At 44.9% G+C, this 19371-nt stretch overlaps 1 protein-coding gene across 1 annotated transcript in view; it reads right to left on the bottom strand.

Annotated features, from left to right (window-relative positions):
* The window catches only part of LOC143960555 (uncharacterized), a 48840-nt gene that overhangs the window by 26125 nt on the left and 3344 nt on the right, over positions 1-19371 (bottom strand). The window contains exons 2-4 of the mRNA XM_077469272.1: positions 17829-18034; positions 5500-5826; positions 2599-2687 (exon numbers count right to left, since the gene is read on the bottom strand). Of these exons, the coding sequence (XP_077325398.1) occupies positions 2599-2687; positions 5500-5826; positions 17829-18029 (617 nt within the window). The 5' untranslated portion in view covers positions 18030-18034. The remainder of the gene's footprint in view (positions 1-2598; positions 2688-5499; positions 5827-17828; positions 18035-19371) is intronic.

The following is a 19371-nucleotide window of genomic DNA, read 5'->3' as shown; positions in this document are numbered from 1 at the left end:
GACTGATTTACCTGCCAAAGGATTTGCATTTCTGTCCATTCTGTCCTGAGATTTACACAGCACAGCCCTGTCTGGAGCCCTGATTTATCTCTGCTGCAAATAAAGTGGTTGTAAACCCTTACATATACCCACCAAAGTGCCTAGCCTCAGGCGCACTGGGCATGCCGCTGCTAACAGCGATATGCCGTTAGTGGCGGCTCCCGTGTGCATGCGCGGGAGTGACGTCATTGCTGCTCCAGCGCTGTGAGTGGCCGGAGCAGCAATACCCGGAAGAAGATGGACGCTCCATGCTACAGGGGACAGTGGTGACATCGCTGGCTTTTGTGTCAGGTAAGTGACACATAATGGTCTACTATGCGATGCATAGTAGCCCATTATGCTTTACCTTTGCAGGGAGACAAAGAAGAAGTAAACCCATCAGGGTTTACTTCCTCTTTAAGTAACACTCACAGAGATTAAATTTAAAATGTTGCATTTGTGCAAAAGTAAAAAAATATAAGATGGTAAAGCAGCACACACCAGAGAAGATATATTTTCTACTAAATGTAAGTAGAAAAGTAATGTGTTGCATTTAACCAATAAACATAAAATATCAGTTAGAAACAAAACATATAGTGCCTGTGCATAAACCTTTAGGCTGAGTTCACACATGCTGCGGCTGCGGCTCACAGCAGGGGGTCCGGTGCGTCCCTGTTCACCGATTCAGGTGCAAATCAGGTCTGAATTTCTGCTTGAATTCGCACCTGATTCAGAGCCGAAGACACACAAGACCCTATCCAAATCTGGACCGTGGCTGCCCCAGAGGTGTGTGAACCGGCTCCATTGAGAGTCGGTCACACTCTGTCATACGAATTGGCACTTCGCATAAGTGTGAACCCAGCCTAAATCTCAAAAATAGATTTCGATATATAAAAAACAGGCATAAATTGTAAATGCTAAACTTGAATAAAATCAAGTAATATGACCGCAGTAAGATGTTTTTTGATGACAAAATGATTTGGGTGGAGCCTCCTATGGACGTCATTGCATTCTGGGAAGTGGATTTTTTATGCCAGCAGAGTGATCTTTTTTTAACATGGGCAGTGTTTTTAGCCACATGTAATTGTATTTCTTTGTTTAGTAAATGTTTTAAGAGATTTTTTTACACTGTGGAGAGCCCTCTTGTTTGCTTTACATGAATATTATGGTTGAAAATTCCGTTACAATTGTTTGATCAGCGATGACCCTGGTGGATAGAGAAGTGGCCCAGGAGGAGACCTTGGAGTCCCTGAAAACTGCTTAAGCACTTTATGACCACCCTTGAGCTAGGGGGCATGGGGAGTTGGTAAGCAAGCATTTCTACTATCATTCCGGGTGAAGGTGCTTGTTGGTGGTATCACAAATCTTAAAGGTCTTTGAAGAAGCTTTATTTCACCTGTTTTGCACCCGTAGATGGGACTATTTGTGGACACTTTATTTCAGGGGTCTCAAACTGGCAGCCCTCCAGCTGTTGCAAAACTACAAGTCCCATGAGGCATTGCAAGGCTGACAGTTACACGCATGACTCCTAAAGGCAGAGGCATGTTGGGACTTGTAGTTTCACAACAGCTGGAGGGCCGCCAGTTTGAGACCCCTGCTTTACTTGATTTTTGCAGCGCTTTGTGAATGGCCGGCTGTGTCCTGGCACACACACAGTTCCCAGAACACATCGCGCCCCATTCCCCAGAAGACAACGCGAGGAAGAGAAGAATGAAGATCACCACGGAGTAGGAAGTGGCAGATAAAAAAAAATTTTTTCCAGATTTTTAGGAGCATTTTTATGTAATTTTTTTAAGGGTGGACCTCCGCTTTAAATACCACCAAAAGAAAGCTTTATCTGTCTCAAAAAAATTATAAACAATTTGTTTGGGTACAGCGTTGCATGACCGCAAACTTGTCTTTCCAAGTGCAACAGCGCTGAAAGCTGAAAATTGGCCTGGGCAGGAAGGGAGTGAAAGTGCCCAGTATTGAAGTGGTTAAAACATACATTTAATGATGTATTAAAGTGTTACTAAACCCACAACAGTAAAATCAGTCTGTATATGCAGCATAGCATGCTTGTTATACTCATTGTGGAACTTAAGGGGTTAATCCTCTGCATTGTGTAAAAAGGCCGTTTTATCCTGTATGCACAGATCCTCCCCCTCCTGCACTGTCTATCTGGGGAAGGCCAGCTAACACACAGGCAGTAGCCAACCTGCACATGCTCAGTTGTGTCTTTTATGCTGGAGAGAATATTTACTTCTTCTCAGAGTTAGCCAGGTCACGATATTGACATCACACATGTGGGCGTGTATACAGGCTGAAGTGGAAATCTCCTCCTTCCTGAACTCTCAGCACTGAAGAAACAGTTCAGTTTATCGCTGACCGTGGTATACAGATCATCCAAAAAGGTATATAGTGGCAGTATTTTAATGTAAAAAAGAAGATTTATAAGCTGTGGACACTGTGCGGGGCAGATGAACTATTTTCATATTACTGGGTTTAGTGACACTTTAACAAGTACAGAGTTGCATTAATTTGTGTCTTTTCTGTTAGAATCCTTCTTTCATTAACATATAATTATAGAGGTAGACATACCGAAGCTCCAGAGAGTGAACTGTAGAGGCAGTGCAGGGTGAAGGAGTAGGACAGTAGTGACTTATGGTTGTCATCTCAGTGCTTTTTATCTAAAATCAAAAACACACAAGTATTGATTGATAAAAAAAGTTATGTAGCATTTCTGAACAAAGCCATCACTTTGATCACTTAAAATGTATCTAAAGCCAATACATTTTGGATTGGATAGAGTGGTAAGGGGTTTAGATACCCGGACATGTTTTCCCTGCTGTCTCTGTCCCCGTTGGGGGAAACATCTCTGTATTTGTCCTGGTCACCATTGTCAAAGTAACAGAAATTTTACATATGTCACTTGCAATGGGAGGTGAGGAGAGATCTTCTAATGTTCTGGTGACTGAAACTGTCTAAAAGGGGAATCCTCCTCACTTTGAAAAGATTTCCTCTCATTTCCCGTTGTGTCTCTGTAACAGGAAATTAAGAGAATCCTCCCCAATAGGACACAGACAGCACAGAGAAAACAGAGCAAGTTTTTACTATTCCCTACTCTAATGAAAACAAAAAAACCTTTGGCTAGAGACACACATATAATTATCAAAATGTAAACGCCAAAAACATAAATGTTCTATGTGTTTGCATGCAAATTTTTAAAATACAGTGGAACCTCAGATTACGAGCATAATCCATTCCAGGAGAATGCTCTTAATCCAAAGTACTTGCATATCAAAGCAAGTTTCCCCATTGAAGTCAATGGAAACGAAAATAATTTGTTCCACATTGACTTCAATGGCATACAATACCGCATGCGGCCAGAGGTAGGGGGGCACCGGAGAGCCTCTGAAATGGCCAAAAAAGGCCCGAGGACACCTCGGCTGACCTCAGCAAACCTTGGAAAGATTCCGTTCCCGAGGTTTGCAGAGTTCAGCCGAGCTGTCCTCGGGCCTTTCCGTGCCTTTACGGACAGCGCCGATCGGCGCCACTCGGCTCCGGCACCCCCCCACCTCAGGCCGAACGCAGTACTGCACACGTCTTGACCTGAATCATGCTCGTTTTGCGAGACAAGACTCGCAAACAGAGTTATGATTTTTAAAAATACAGTGCTCGTATTGCGAAACGCTCGTTAACCACATTACTTTCAATCTGAGGCTCCACTGTATTTGTATTATCTGTCTTACTCATCCTTGCCTGTATTCTACTGTACAGCATAACATATGATGATGGTGCAATATAAACCCAGGATAGCAGAAAAACTTGAAACAGCTTCTAATCTTTCCCCACTCTATACAAAACAAAACAAATCAAATAACTGGATATACACTGTAACCCCTTCTGCTGATGGGGGCAAGGACTTTATGGGTATGTTAACGTGTGGGCTTCCTGATTCATTGATCACTGTTACATAGTTAATCGGGTCCATCCAGTTCAACCAAGAGAGAAAAAAAAAAAAAACAACACACACAAATAGAAAACCTCCATATATACTATCTAATACCCACAGTGGATCCAGAGGCAGGCATTAAAAAAAAAACAACAATAAAGAATGATCTAATTTGCTCCAGCAAAATTCCTTCCTGATATCCTTATGCCGCGTGCACACAATCGACAATTCGATCGTGTGTGGGCTCCAGTGACTTTCTCTTCCCAAAAGTCCGGTGGACCTAGAAATAAGACTGGCTTCAAATTTGTCCGCCGGACTCGAGTCCAGTAGAAAAATTTGGTCGTCTGTGTGCTAGTCTGAACGCTAGGGCAGCTATTGGCTACTGGCTATGAACTTCCTTATTCTACGTTATCAGGTTCGAATGCGTCTGACTTTTGGAGTGATCGTGTGTGGCCAAGTCCATTCGCTTGAAAGTCCGGCAGACCTCAGCTGCAAAGTCCGCCCGATTGTCCGCTGGACCAAGTTCGCCGGAAAGTCCGATCGTGTGTATGCGGCATTAGGCCCCTTTCACACGTGTGGAGCGTATGTCCATATTTCATCCATCCGTTTTCGGATAAAATATGGACATACATGCATCCCTATGGGATAGCGGGTGTATCATCCATCTCCGTTATGGTCTGATTCTGCAGATGGAGGAAAATCCTATTTTTCTATCTGTCTGCAGAGCGGATCGGACGAACACAGACAGACGGTCCGTGTTCATCCGATCCCCCATAGAGGAGAGCGGAGATCTGACAGGGCAGTCCTCAGCGGGGATCAACGAAGCGATCATTATGGATCCGTCCCGTGTGAAAGGGGCCTAAGAGGCAAGTGGATATTCCCCGGACTAACTTTACCTATAAATATTAGTATCCAGTTATATTTAGTGCATTTAAGAAAAAAATCCAGGCCTTTCCTAAAACAATCTACGGAGTTGGCCAGAACTAGCTCTTGAGGGAGTGTATTCCACATGTTCACAGCTCTTACTGTGAAGAAGCCTTTCCATATTTGGAGATGAAATCTCTTTTCCTCCAGACATAAAGCACCCCCTTGTCCTCTGTGATGATCTTAAAGTGAATAACTCAACAATAACTCAAGTTCACAATATGGACCACTTGTATTTATACATGTTGACATATCCCCCCTTAATCTCCTCTTCTCCAGAGAGAATAAGTTCAGTTCAGCTAATCTTTCCTCATAGCTGAGCTCCTCCATTCTTCTCTGTGATTGACTGCCACAGTCCTACTGGCTCCTGAGTGTAAACAATAACTGGGAGCGGTCAGTGACATGACAGTCACAATGATGGAGAGCGAATAAGGGTTTACATCACAGAACATGAATGGTGGCTGTCCACATATATGTGGCAGTACATCAATAAATCCCATAGCTATGCTACCACATACATGTGTAAGGCCAGCACGAAGGTTTCATTTACAGTAAAATCCCAAACATTCATGGTGACCATTCCTGTAAAACATTTTGCCTTGGTGTCCATTCCTGTAACTTACCATACCGGATGGTCCGAAAGGCTTTAGGTTTATCTCACGGAAAGACCCTTCTGCCTTGCTGTCATTGGGCACTTCTGTTAGATACACCACATTTACCGCACAGGCACCCTCATTCCGGGATAGGTAACTGTATATATTGGTCAGCACACTGGGCGGCAGGGCATCTATCACTAAGTATACAGCTTTGCACTCAGGATCCTCCAACGCTGCAGCCAGGGCACCGGTTGGGCTTGCTCCTGACCCACAAGCCAGACCTTGGGTCCATGAAACGGCTTGGGCCACAGCCTCTGGCCTCCATGTCACGGTGCTATCGCACCACTTGCTAATCTAGTAGAAAAAAAAACATTAACTGGGACTCCATTGCAAAGGAAAATATCCGTTTTTATAAGGTATACATGAAAACAGGTGAGATTGGTGTAAATAAACTTATCAATATGTGTTAAGATTTTAAAAGCTTTGTTACTATGTAGTTTGTACATACAGTTGTGTGAAAAAGTATTTGCCCCTTTCTGATTTCAAATTTTAATATTACACAAAGAAACCCCAAGTAAATCCAAGATGCAGTTTTTAAATTATTATTTCATTGATTAACCACTTTCAGACCGGACCATTTTGCTGGTCAATGACCAGAGGTCTTTTTACAATTTGGCACTGCGCTGCTTTAACTGGTAATTGCGCGGTCATGCAATGTTGTACCCAAACAAAATTTGCGTCCTTTTCTTCCCACAAATAGAGCTTTCTTTTGATGGTATTTGATTGCCTCTGCGATTTTTATTTTTTGCGATATAAACGTAAAAAGACCGCAAATTTTGAAAAAAAATGATATTTTCTACTTTTTGTTATTAGAAAAATCCAATAAACTCAATTTTAGTCATACATTTAGGCCAAAATGTATTCAGCCACATGTCTTTGGTAAAAAAAAAGTCAATAACTGTATATTTATTGGTTTGCGCAAAAGTTGTCACATCTACAAACTAAGGTACGTTTTCTGGAATTTACGCAGCTTTTAGTTTACGACTGCCTATCTCATTTCTTGAGGTGCTAAAATGGCAGGGCAGTACAAAACCCCCCCCCCCAAATGACCCCATTTTGGAAAGTAGACCCCCTAAGGAAATTGATAAGTGGCATGTTGAGCCCATTGAATATTTTATTTTTTTGCCTCAAGCGATTGAATAATGACAAAAAAAGACCAAGTTAGACTTACCGGTAACTTGTTTTCCAGAAGTCTTTCAGGATAGCACCTGAGAGATAGCGACTCCTCCCTCCTCGTTAGGAAACACCTTCTTCCTCCAGACTTTAAAGGGAGGCGCCTCCCTACCACACCTCAGTTGTAGAAGAGAACCTCCGGCCCCGGCTGGAACACATAAACACATACGTTAGTCACAGCGTAGCATAATACAATACCATAGGGCGGGATGCTTGCTGTCCTGAAAGACTTCTGGAAAACAAGTTACCGGTAAGTCTAACTTGGTCTTTCCCAAGGCGTCTTTCAGGACAGCACCTGAGAGGATAACAGAGACTTACCCCTTAGGGCGGGACAACAGCTTGCAGGACCTTTCTGCCAAACGCCTGATCGCTGGCAGAAGTGAGGTCCAGTCTATAATGCTTCACAAATGTGTGAAAACTCGACCATGTCGCCGCCTTGCAGATCTGCTCCGGGGTGGCACCAGCTCTCTCTGCCCATGTAGACGCCAGAGCCCTGGTTGAGTGTGCACAAATTTCTGCTGGAGGGGATAATCCTGCCTGGGAATATGCCTCCGAGATAGCTAATTTCAGCCATCTAGCTAAAGTAACTTTAGAAGCCTGAAAACCCTTTTTTCTTCCTGAGAAAAGTACAAACAGTGAATCTGAACGTCTGAAGGACTCCGTCCTTTCTAAATAACTCAGCAGAGTCCTCCTGACGTCCAAAGTATGGAAAAAAGTCTCCTTATTTCCTTTGGGGTTAACACAAAAGGTTGGCAGTACTATGTCCTGTATACGGTTCTGAACTGAAGCTACCTTCGGTAAGAATTTTGCATCTGTTCTAAGAATAACTCTGTCAGGAAAAATGGAAAGATATGGTTCTTTAACTGACAGCGCATTTAGCTCACTGATCCTGTGTGCAGAGACAATGGCAATCAGAAAAACGGTTTTTAATGTGAGAAACCTAAGGGAAGCCTCCACAAGAGGCTCAAAAGGCCCCTTTGTTAGAGACTGTAGGACTACCGACAAATCCCATCTAGGAAAAACCTTAATAGGAGCTGGCCTAGATCTTTTAAGGGCTCTAAAGAATCTGATCACCAGCGGATCTGAGGCCACAGATTTTTCTAAGAACACTGTCAGGGCTGCTACTTGCACCTTCAGGGTACTAACTGCCAGTCCCTTGTCTGCTCCATCCTGTAAAAACTCCAAGATGGAGACAAGGCTCCCTGTCACCTGGGCGGCTGACAAACACCAAGTTTTATAACGCTTCCAAACCTTAGAATAAATGGCCCCCGTAACCCTTTTCCTACTTGCCAAAAGGGTAGAGATCAAACGGTTGGAAAACCCCTTGCTCCTAAGGAGCTGCCTTTCAGAAACCAGGCCGTGAGGGCCAGGCTGGCCACTCCTGGATGGTTTACTGGGCCCTGCAACAACAGATCGTGCCTGAGGGGCAGATGCCAACAAGGCTTGATTGCCAGACCTAGAACTGTCGAAAACCAGGCCCTTTTTGGCCAAAAGGGCGTGATAAGAATAACTGGCACCTTCTCCCTCTGAATTTTTCTTAAAATTAACGGGATTAACTGAAATGGGGGGAAAGCGTAGCAAAGACGAAATTCCCATGGATAAGCTAGCGCATCTGTGCCCAGCGAGCCATCGCGACTGTCCAGGGAAAAGAACTGGGGAACCTGGGCGTTCACCCTTGAGGCGAACAGGTCCACCTCTGGTAAACCCCATTTTCCGGCAATCATTGTGAATACCTCCGGGTTTAGAGACCATTCCGCTTCCTGAATAGCGTTTCTGCTTAGGAAGTCCGCTAACCTGTTTAGATCCCCTTTTAGGTGGACTGCTGATAGGGATAACAAACGTTTTTCCGCCCACCGAAGAATCTCCATGGCCAGTACCTGAAGCGACCTGCTTCTTGTACCCCCCTGTCTGTTTAAATAAGCCACCGCCGTGGCATTGTCTGTTAGGACCTGGACGTGATGGGACTGAAGCTCCTGAACAAACAACTCCAGAGCCAAGGCAGTCGCCTTGAGCTCCCTCCAGTTTGAGGACCTTATTGTCTCCTCTTTGGCCCAGGACCCCTGAGTGAAACGTGTTCCTAGATGGGCTCCCCACCCCCAGGAACTGGCGTCGGTTGTTAGTCTTTTCTCGACTGGAAAAGCCCAGACTAACCCCTCCGATAAGACATCCTGTCTTTTCCACCACCATAGGGACCTTTTTACCTGGGTTGACACTCTTACCTCTGCCTCTAGGGATGCCACCAAGATTTGAGAAGGAAAGCCTGCAGACACCTGAAATGCATTCTTGCCCACTGGACTGCTGGCATTGTTGAAGTTAGAACCCCCAAAGCTGACATAACCTGTCTTACTGTCAGATTTTGGCTGGTCTGTAATAAAGACACTGCACCGGAAATCCTGTCCTTTTTGTCTAAGGGAAGGAAGATCTTTTGATCCACCGAATTTTTAGATACCCTAAAAACCGAATCTCCTGAGATGGGTTTAGGGACGACTTTTGGAGGTTCAAAATCCACCCCAACGTCTCCAGATGGCTGCGAGCCTTGCCTAGATTGATCTGCAATTCCTCGCTGGATGGGGCGAAAAACAGCAGATCGTCTAAATAAGGAATAACTGCGATTCCCTGAAGTCGCAGCGGCGCTAAAGCTTCTGCCATTACTCTGGTAAAAATTCGGGGAGATGATGACCGGCCGAAGGGTAGGGCCCTGAACTGGAAATGATGAACCACACCCTCCAACCCCACCGCCAGCCTGAGGAACTTCTGAGACTGGGGAGGGATCGGAACAAGTAGGTATGCATCTTTTAAATCTACCGACGCCATAAAACATCCTGGCATCAACAGATTTCTGACTGAAAAAATTTGAGTCCATTTTGAACTTCCTGTACCTTATGGACTCGTTTAACGGTTTCAGGTTGAGAATCAACCGAAATTTTCCTGTCGGTTTCTTTACTAGGAAAACATGGGAATAAAACCCCTCCTGCTGTTCTTGCAGGAGTACCTGTACTACTACACCCTGTTGCATCAGTTCCTCTAGAGAGGACTTCATGGCCAGGGCCCTTACCGGGTCCCGCGGGGTGTTGGTAATCAGGAACCTCTTTGGGGGGTTGTTGACAAACTCAAGTGAGTAACCCTGCACGAGAGTGGTCAGGATAAACTGATTTGAAGTTATCCCTGACCACTGCGGAAGAAATTCTTGTAGTCTTCCGCCCACCCGCAGAGACAAGTCATTGCGATTTTTCGGCCTGTGTAGGAGGACGGAAGAGAATTCCGCCTCTACACTTCGGCTTCGGGGCGGACCAACTTTTCCTTCTCCCCTGCAACTTGCTGTCCTGATCCTGAGTTTTTTTGAGGTCGAAAAAGACGTTTTGGTACCTGCTTTTTCTTTTTGACCGGAAAGGATCTTTTCTTATCGGCTGTCCTGTCAAGAATATTATCGAGGTCAGGGCCGAAGAGCAAGTCCCCTGAAAAGGGTAACCCACACAGCTTATTCTTTGAAGCCGAGTCACCAGGCCAGGTTTTAAGCCATAAGGCTCTTCTTGCAGCATTAGTTAGAGCTGCTGACCTGGCTGATATCTTAATTGCCTCAGCTGAGGCATCTGCAACATAAGCCACTGCCGTAATCAGGGTAGGAAAAGAATCTAAGATTTCCTGTTTGGGGGAATCTGCAGCTATATGTGACTTTAACTGGTTAATCCAGTATTCTAAATTTCTGGCTACACACGTTGTGGCCATTTGCCATGATCTCTTGAGCAAAAGATCCATGCGTTTGTCCATCGGATCTTTCAAAACTCCCATGTCCTCAAAGGACAGATCCGTGGACCTTGAAACCTGGGAAAAGGCGGCATCCAGTCTGGGCACCTTGTTCCACACTGCTGCAGGGTCCTCCTCAAAAGGAAAACGCCTTTGTGGGCTTTGAAGAAAAAGGGCTTTTTCTCTGGATCCTGCCATTCTTTCCTAATGGCCTCAGAGATGACCGGATGAACTGGGAACGCTCGGCCCTTAGGCACACCCAACCCAGCATACATGCGGTCATGGAGAGATAATTCCTTTTTTCTCCTCACTTAAACCAAGCGTAGCATAAATGGCTTTAAGGAGCCCATCGACCTCTTCAAGGGACAGTTTGAATTTAGAGGGGGCTACCTCAGAATCCTCCAACTCCTCTTCCGAATCTTTAACGGAAAGAGCAGAGGACTGCTTTTCCCTATCTGAAGGGTCTTCAGGCAGAGATTCCAACACCGGGATTGAGAGAGACCCCTGGGAAGACTCTGAAGTGGAAGGCTGACTAGCAGCCGGGTTTGCTAGTGAGTCACGAAAATTCTGAATCGTGGCGTATAGCTCCTTCTTTACAGAGGCCACCAGATCCTCACATACAGAGGCAGATTCCTCCTTAACTAAAGGAGTAATGCAGGGACTGCATAGGGTTTTCTTCCAATTTTCTCCCAGCTTGGCCCTGCAAGAAGGACATCTTTCCTTTGGGTCAGAGCTCTTAGCCTATGAAGAAAAAAAACAAAAAAGGGAAAAAACCAGGGAACCCTTAGTGAGACTCAGTCTCAGCCTTGATAGGGATCACCACACAGGTGCACTGAGAAGAAACCAGTCAGCTTCTAGTGCCCAGACAGGCCCCTTGCCACCAGGGGGGAAAGAAAAAAGAGAGCGAGACCAAACGCCAGAAAATAAAAGAAGGCAGACTTTAACCGCTGCCTCTTACCTGGGCTTTGCTGGTGCCTGTGCCTGTCCCCACCGCTGCAGACGCTGAATCTTCCATTACAGGTGTGCAGAAATCCACTTGTGGCTACACGCCGCCTCCGGACTCCAATAATGCAGCTGCACCGGACCAGAAGCGGAAAAAAGGCACCAGCACCTGTCCTCCCTCCTCCCCCCTGCATCCACGCCAGAAACGACGTTTCAGCCGACCCGATGACCCGCTCTGTCACTTCCGGCGCGACCGCCGGAAAAAATATGGCGGCGGCACACGCGCGCCGCCGCGCCTACGAACGTGTGGGCCACCGAGTCTTCGGCTCTCTCCGAGCACAAGAGGGGAAGAGGAGCCCGCTTGCTACCGCTGTCGAGGCGTGGGTAGGTCGGGAGGACAGCGGGTCTCTAAAGGAGGAAAAAAAGGGAAAGAAGCCTAGTCCCTCAGGAACACCTAAGAGAAAAAGACTCCCTCCCAAAAGGTGTTCCCTCCGGGCCGGAGGAAACACAAAAACTGAGGTGTGGTAGGGAGGTGCCTCCCTTTAAAGTCTGGAGGAAGAAGGTGTTTCCTAACGAGGAGGGAGGAGTTGCTATCTCTCAGGTGCTGTCCTGAAAGACGCCTTGGGAAAACATTTTTTTTTTTTTTACACAAAGTTGTCACTAAATGATATATTGCTCACACATGCTATGGGCATATGTGAAATGAAACCCCAAAATAAATTCTGTTGCTTCTCCTGAGCACGGGGATACCACATATGTGGGACTTTTTGGGAGCCTAGCCGCGTACGGGGCCCCGAAAACCAAGCACCGCCTTCAGGCTTTCTAAGGGCGTAAATTTTTGATTTCACTTCTCACTACCTATTACAGTTTTGAAGGCCATAAAATGCCAAGATGGCACAAAACCCCCACAAATGACCCCATTTTAGAAAGTAGACACCCCAAGCTATTTGCTGAGAGGCATGTTGAGTCCATGGAATATTTTATATTTTGCCACAAGTTGCGGGAAAATTACAAACTTTAATTTTTTTTTATTTTTTTTTCACAAAGTTGTCACTAAATGATATATTGCTCACACATGCCATGGGCATATGTGAAATGACACCCCAAAATAAATTCTGCTGCTTCTCCTGAGTACGGGGATACCACATATGTGGGACTTTTTGGGAGCCTAGCCGCGTACGGGGCCCCGAAAACCAAGCACCGCCTTCAGGCTTTCTAAGGGCGTTACAGTTTTGAAGGCCATAAAATGCCAAGATGGCACAAACCCCCCCCAAATGACCCCATTTTGGAAAGTAGACACCCCTAAATTTAGGGGTACACTAGTGAGACTAGGTAATAAATGGCGGGTGCCCTGAAACTATAAAAAAATAACTAACCAACCAGCGTCACCTGTAACAGTTATATGGTGATCACTGGTGAAAGGGTTAACTAGGGGGCAATCAGGGGGCTTTATGCGGTAGTATATGGGGGTCCCTGGCACTATAAAAAGCTGCGGCGAACCTAAATACCTACCTGCCTAACTAGCGTCACCTGTGACACTAATACAGCGATCAGAAAAACGATCGCTTATTAGGCTGGGTTCACACTGGAGCGATGCGGGAACGCCACGAATCCGCGGCGGGTTCCCGCATCGCATGCCTCCCGGCGGCAGTTCACACTGCCCTATGCGAACTGCTGGGAGTGTCAGTGAAATGTTAATGACACCCCCAGATCAGTTCGCATATCGCAGTGCGATCTGCAAACTCGGATCGCATGGTGTGAACACCCATGCGATCCGATTCTGCTGCGGACCAAAAAAAGGGTCCCGTGCGAATTTGCGGCGGGTGCGGCGGGTGCGGTCGAATTCAGCCATACTATCTGTATGGCTGAACTCGAATCGCACAGAGATCGGATGTGATTTGCACTGCAGTGCGGTGCGAATCACATCCGTTCTCATAAACCGCTGCAATGTGAACCCAGCCTTAGTGACACTGGCGACAGGGGGTGATCACGGGGTTAAACCTTTATTGGGGGGGTTAGGGGGGTACCTTAGAACTAAAGGGGGCTAACCCTAACTGCCCTAACAGTTATTACAGTCACAAATGACACCCGCCGGGTGATCAGGGGGTTAAACCTTTATTAGGTAATAAATGGCGGGTGCCCTGAAACTATAAAAAAATAACTAACCAACCAGCGTCACCTGTAACAGTTATATGGTGATCACTGGTGAAAGGGTTAACTAGGGGGCAATCAGGGGGCTTTATGCGGTAGTATATGGGGGTTCCTGGCGCTATAAAAAGCTGCGGCGAACCTAAATACCTACCTGCCTAACTAGCGTCACCTGTGACACTAATACAGCGATCAGAAAAATGATCGCTTATTAGGCTGGGTTCACACTGGAGCGATGCGGGAACGCCACAAATCCGCGGCGGGTTCCCGCATTGCATGCCTCCCGGCGGCAGTTCACACTGCCCTATGCGAACTGCTGGGAGTGTCAGTGAAATGTTAATGACACCCCCAGATCAGTTCGCATATCGCAGTGCGATCTGCAAACTCGGATCGCATGGTGTGAACACCCATGCGATCCGATTCTGCTGCGGACCAAAAAAAGGGTCCCGTGCGAATTTGCGGCGGGTGCGGCGCGAATTCAGCCATACTATCTGTATGGCTGAACTCGAATCGCACAGAGATCGGATGTGATTTGCACTGCAGTGCGGTGCGAATCACATTCGTTCTCATAAACCGCTGCAATGTGAACCCAGCCTTAGTGACACTGGCGACGGGGGGTGATCACGGGGTTAAACCTTTATTGGGGGGGTTAGATGGGTACATTAGAACTAAAGGGGGCAAACCCTAACTGCCCTAACAGTTATTACAGTCACAAATGACACCAATGCAAAAAAAAAAAAATGACATTGGTGTCACTGTGACTGGGGGGCAGGGGTAATTGGGGGGGTGATCGGGGGGGTGTGAGTGTGCCTGGCATGTTCTACTGTGTAGTGTCGTGTTGGTGCAACTCACCGATCCTCTCTCCTCAGTGTCGGAACGAAAAATACCGACACGGAGGAGAGATTACATCACTTCCTCTCCTGTGTTTACATTACAGGAGAGGAAGTGATGTCACGGAGCATTTTCATTCGTCGGGAGCGATCGCGAGGGGGTGGCCATGAATGAATGGCCGCCCCCTCATCCCGGATCGCTCCCGAACGAATACCGACCGCCGCAGGCACCGGGGGGGGGCCCGATCGGGCCCCCCACCCGCGGGAAGGCAGGGACGTACAGGTACGCCCATATGCCTGCCCGTGCCATTCTGTCTACGTACATCGTCGTGCGGCGGTCGGCAAGAGGTTAAGGGAAAAAAGCTGTTCAAACCTGCCTGGCCCTATGTGAAAAAGTAATTTCCCCCTCCCATGCTGAATCATGAATGAACTGTGATTAACCACAATTGTTTGGAAAGCCGAGTTAAATTTCACTTGCCACACCCAGGCCTGATTACTGCTAGACCTGTTGAATCAAGAAATCACATAAATAGAAGCTGTCTGATAAAGTGAAGCACGCAAACAGATCACAAAAAGCTACACATCATGCCACAATCTAAAAAATTCAAGAACAGATTAGAAACAAAGTAATATACATGTATCAGTCTAGGAAGGGTTTCAATGCCATTTCTAAGGCTTTGAAACTCCAGTGGACCACAGTGGACCACAGGGAGAGCCATTATCCACAAATGGAGATAACTTGGAACAATGGTGAACCTTCCCAGGAGTGGCCAGCCTACACAAATTACTCCAAGAGCATGAGCTCATCCAGGAGGATATAAGAGAACCCAGAACAACATCTAAAGAACTGCAGGCCTCATTTGCCTCAGGTAAGATCAGTGTTCATGATTCAACAATAAGAAAGAGACTGGGAAAAAATGGCATCCATGGGAGATTTCCAAAGCCACTGTTGACCAAAAAGAACACAAAGGCTCATCTCACATTTACCAAAAAACATCTTGATTATCCCCAAGACTTTTAGGCAAATATTCTGTGGACTGATGAGACAACAATTTTACTTTTTGGAAGGTGTGCGTTCCGTTACATAACAATAGTCAGACATGTTGGTAGCATGATGGTCTGGGGCTGTTTGCAGCTCCAGGACCTGGATGAATTACCATAATTGATGGAACCATGAATTCTGAGCTCTACCAGAAGATCCTAAAAGACAATGTCCATCAGTTCGTGACCTCAAGCTCAAGTGCACTTGGGTTATGCAGCAGGACAATGATCTGAAACACAACAGCAAGTCCACCTCCAAATGCCTAGTAAAAGCCTGGACTTAAATCCAATTGAGATGATGTATCATGACCTTACACAGGCCATTCATGCTGGAAAACCCTCCAATGTGGCTGAATTAAAACAATTCTGCAAAGAAAAATGGGCCAAAATTGCTTGACAGCAATGTGAAAGACTCATTGCCAGTTATTGAAACTTTTGAAAAAATTGGTTGCAGTTGTTTGCCGCCAAGGGTGGCACAACCAGTTATTAGGTTTAGGGGGAAATGACTTTTTCACATGAAGCCAGGCAGGTTTGGACAGCTTTTTGCCTTAATAAATGAAACCATCCTTTAAAAAACTCCATTTTGTATTTACTTGGGTTATCTTTGTGTAATAGTAAAATTTGTTTGAGGATCTGAGTAATTTAAGTGTGACAAATATGCAAAAAAAAAAAAAAAGGGGGGGGAATACTTTTTCACACAACTGTGTGTGTATATATATATATATATATATATATATATATATATATATATATATAGATATTTATATATATATATTTATTTATATTTACAAGGAAGCAGCCATGTTTGTTCAAATCTAGTCAGATTCTGCTTCCTGCTTTGTATTGCTATACAGTAGTCATGCTTAACTGCTCAATGTCACAATAAAAACAATGCACTCCTGATATCTTATCTCAGTGGTTGTTTAAGCCCAACTGCTCTCTTCTCTAAAAATCAGCTTGCCTCGGTTGCCTCTTCTTTTTTGCGTCTTCTTCAATGGTGGGCAGTCCTCAATGATGTAGGGCACATGCTTAAGTCAAGATATCACAGTCACTATGCATCAATAAACTGTGATTGCAAGACACACCTACTCAGGAGTGAGTCCACGATGCCCTGTACTCACAGTATCTCCTCAGTCTTCCAGGCTGAAAGATGGGTTGACTGAAGACATCTTGTGGCAGAGAAGAGGAATTGGAGAGTATAGCGCTGGATAAGAGGTGAGTACAGTTGGACTTCTTCTTCTTTTTTTTTATCCTTTTTTTTTTTCCAAAAACATCCAAAGCAAGCATACAGTATTGTAAAGTGCCATATTGACCATGGTTGATTCACGCATGAAATCAGTTAAGAAAAAATGTGAATACAATACTATGTCACAAAAGGTACTTGAAGGAGAAGTAGGGCCAAAGCTCTTTCAGCACTACTTCTCCTGTGGGTCACAGGCGTGCAGAGGTGTAATGGTCTGAACTATGCAATGGACAGAAGAGCTTGAAGATTTCAGCCGTCAGGAGTTAGTTCCCCCTTATGGTGGGGGTTGCTGGCAAGCGCATCCATAACTGTTGGTGGCAAGTGATGTTTTTTCCTCATAACTTTGGTCATCAGTGTGCCACTTCTATGGTCCATATGTCCCCTTGTTGTCTTGTGTGTCCACAGGGAAGGGCGGTGTTGACATTTTTTTGTTTACACTTGTTATCACTGTGATTGGTTCACAGCAATCACAAGGTACAGAGGTACTAGGATTTATTTTTTTAACAGTGTTGCCGTATTAAAGTGTCTCTAAATGCCAATTTTTTTTTACCTTAATGCATTATTTGCATTAAGATAAAAAAAAGCTCCCCACTACCTAATCTAAACACTTACCTGATTGAGTCACGATCCAGCTCTGTCCTGGCTCCAGCACTGCTCCTCTGACTTCCGTCTCACAGTGGACACTGGCAGCAGTGGAAGCCATAGGCTATTGTTGCTGTCAGTCAAACTCCCGCAAGGAGGGAGCAGGGGTGTGACTTATATAGCACTGTGTGTGTCTATGGAGGCACATAGCCTGGCTCAGGAGTATGCCTGCACAGGCGCCACCTTAGCACCTGGCTTGCTAAGGGGGCACCTAGAGGAAGGAGGAGAGGACAGCACCAGCAGGAGATTGAAAAAGAGGAGGTAAGGGACCGCTCTGAGCAATATCATTGCACAGAGCAGGTAAATATAACATATTTTTTAATTGAATAAAATATGTAACCTTTACTATCTTTTTAAGGTGGTTAAGCACAGTGCACCATAAACAATAGAATTGGCAGACACTTCTGTCTACATGCACTCACTCCAGCAGCTGCTGCACATGAGGTCTTTGGACTAGGTTCTGGATAGTGACAACAATGGACTACACCTGAAGCACTGATCTGTGAATGGAGGAGGGAAGTGGGAGCACTTACCACATGGGAGAAATGAATAATATTGAATGCAGTTGCTCGGAACCCATGGATGAGACTATACAGTGCTTTACAAACATAATCCTTTAAGAAATGTAACTTCACAGGGTCTCCATCCAGGGCACCCAGCACAAAGGTGACTCCGCCTGAATAGCCGTCATGACATGGAGACCAGCAGCAGCTCGAGAGGAGTGGAGCAGACATGATTCCTGATAAGAGAACAAAACGATATCCATGAATATGACAGCATGGTAAATACCATTTAATACTCATAGCTTGTCTCTATGAGGACAGCAAAAACACAACAAGGTACAACACAAACAATTCCGACACAATCCTTTATTCGCCAAACATTCTTTGCCAGTATCACTAACTTTTTACAGCTGCATGAGATATCACATTGTTATTATTACACATGATTTATATAGTGCCAACAGTCAGCACAGGGCTTTACAATATAAAGAGAGACAGAGGACCATGCACCTCGCAGCTTACACTCTAAATCGAAATAAATGTAAAATATTAATAGAAATTAAATAAAATACAATTATTTGTATTTTCTGCAATAAATTAACAATATTAATTTAGAGTGTACACTCTAAATCCTAATAAATTGATAATATTAATATAAATTAAAAAAAATGAAAATATATGGATTCTCTGCAATAAATTAACAATATTAATATCAATTAAATAATAAAATACAAATATATCTTTGTATGCATCTATATTGTCAGCAGTACAGTATGTCTGGCAGTAGTTGCCATTGTTGGTAATAAGCTAGCACATGTCTATAAGATATGTTTAACCACTTCAGTTCTGGAAGATTTTACCCCCTTGATGACCAGACCATTGTTTTCGGTGCTAATGATATGCACTGTCACTGTACTAATGACACTGGCTGGGATCATGGTTAACACTTAGGAGAAATCAAGGGGTTAAATGTGTGCTTGACAATGTTTACTGTGTTTACTGGGTGCTGTTTTTCTAAGCTTTGCAGGGAGAAAGCCCCCACCCAAAAATGCAACTCACATATATTTTTGTGATCCTGCACAGCTGAGCTGCCCTGAAGCAGTAAAGCTATAGGAGGCGGTCGGCAAGTGGTTACTATACATTATATGTTTTTGTCTTATTAATAGGGATGCGTAAATCAGCCTGGGTTCTGTACATTAACTTTTTTGTGAATCTTGTCTGTAGATCCCAAACTTTGCAGTGAATCCCATTAAAGTCTGGGGGGTGAATTTTCTTATTCAGTTCTGGCTACTTGAAGGGCTAATAAAGCCAGCTACTGTTAAACAAAGGTATGGTAGGCCACTTACTGCAATTGGGATGTGTACCAATGTCTTAATTTAAACAAAATACAAAAATAGAACTAAAAAAAATACAGTATCTCGCTCTACACAGAATTGTCCGCTCTCTACAATGAGTGATCAATTTGTTTTCTGAACAATCTCTTTCAATAGGGATAATCAATCTGTAGCCAACAACCCATTAAATCTATTTGACACACGCAGGAAAGTGGATTTCATCCAGTAGTAATTTACAA

The sequence above is a fragment of the Lithobates pipiens genome, unplaced genomic scaffold (genome assembly GCF_037356315.1).
Source record: "Lithobates pipiens isolate NorthernLeopardFrog02 unplaced genomic scaffold, aLitPip1_a1.2 Scaffold_8, whole genome shotgun sequence".
NCBI lineage: Eukaryota > Metazoa > Chordata > Amphibia > Anura > Ranidae > Lithobates > Lithobates pipiens.
The sequence above is the reverse complement of the archived record's forward strand: the minus strand, read 5'-3'. Positions and strand labels throughout refer to the sequence as shown.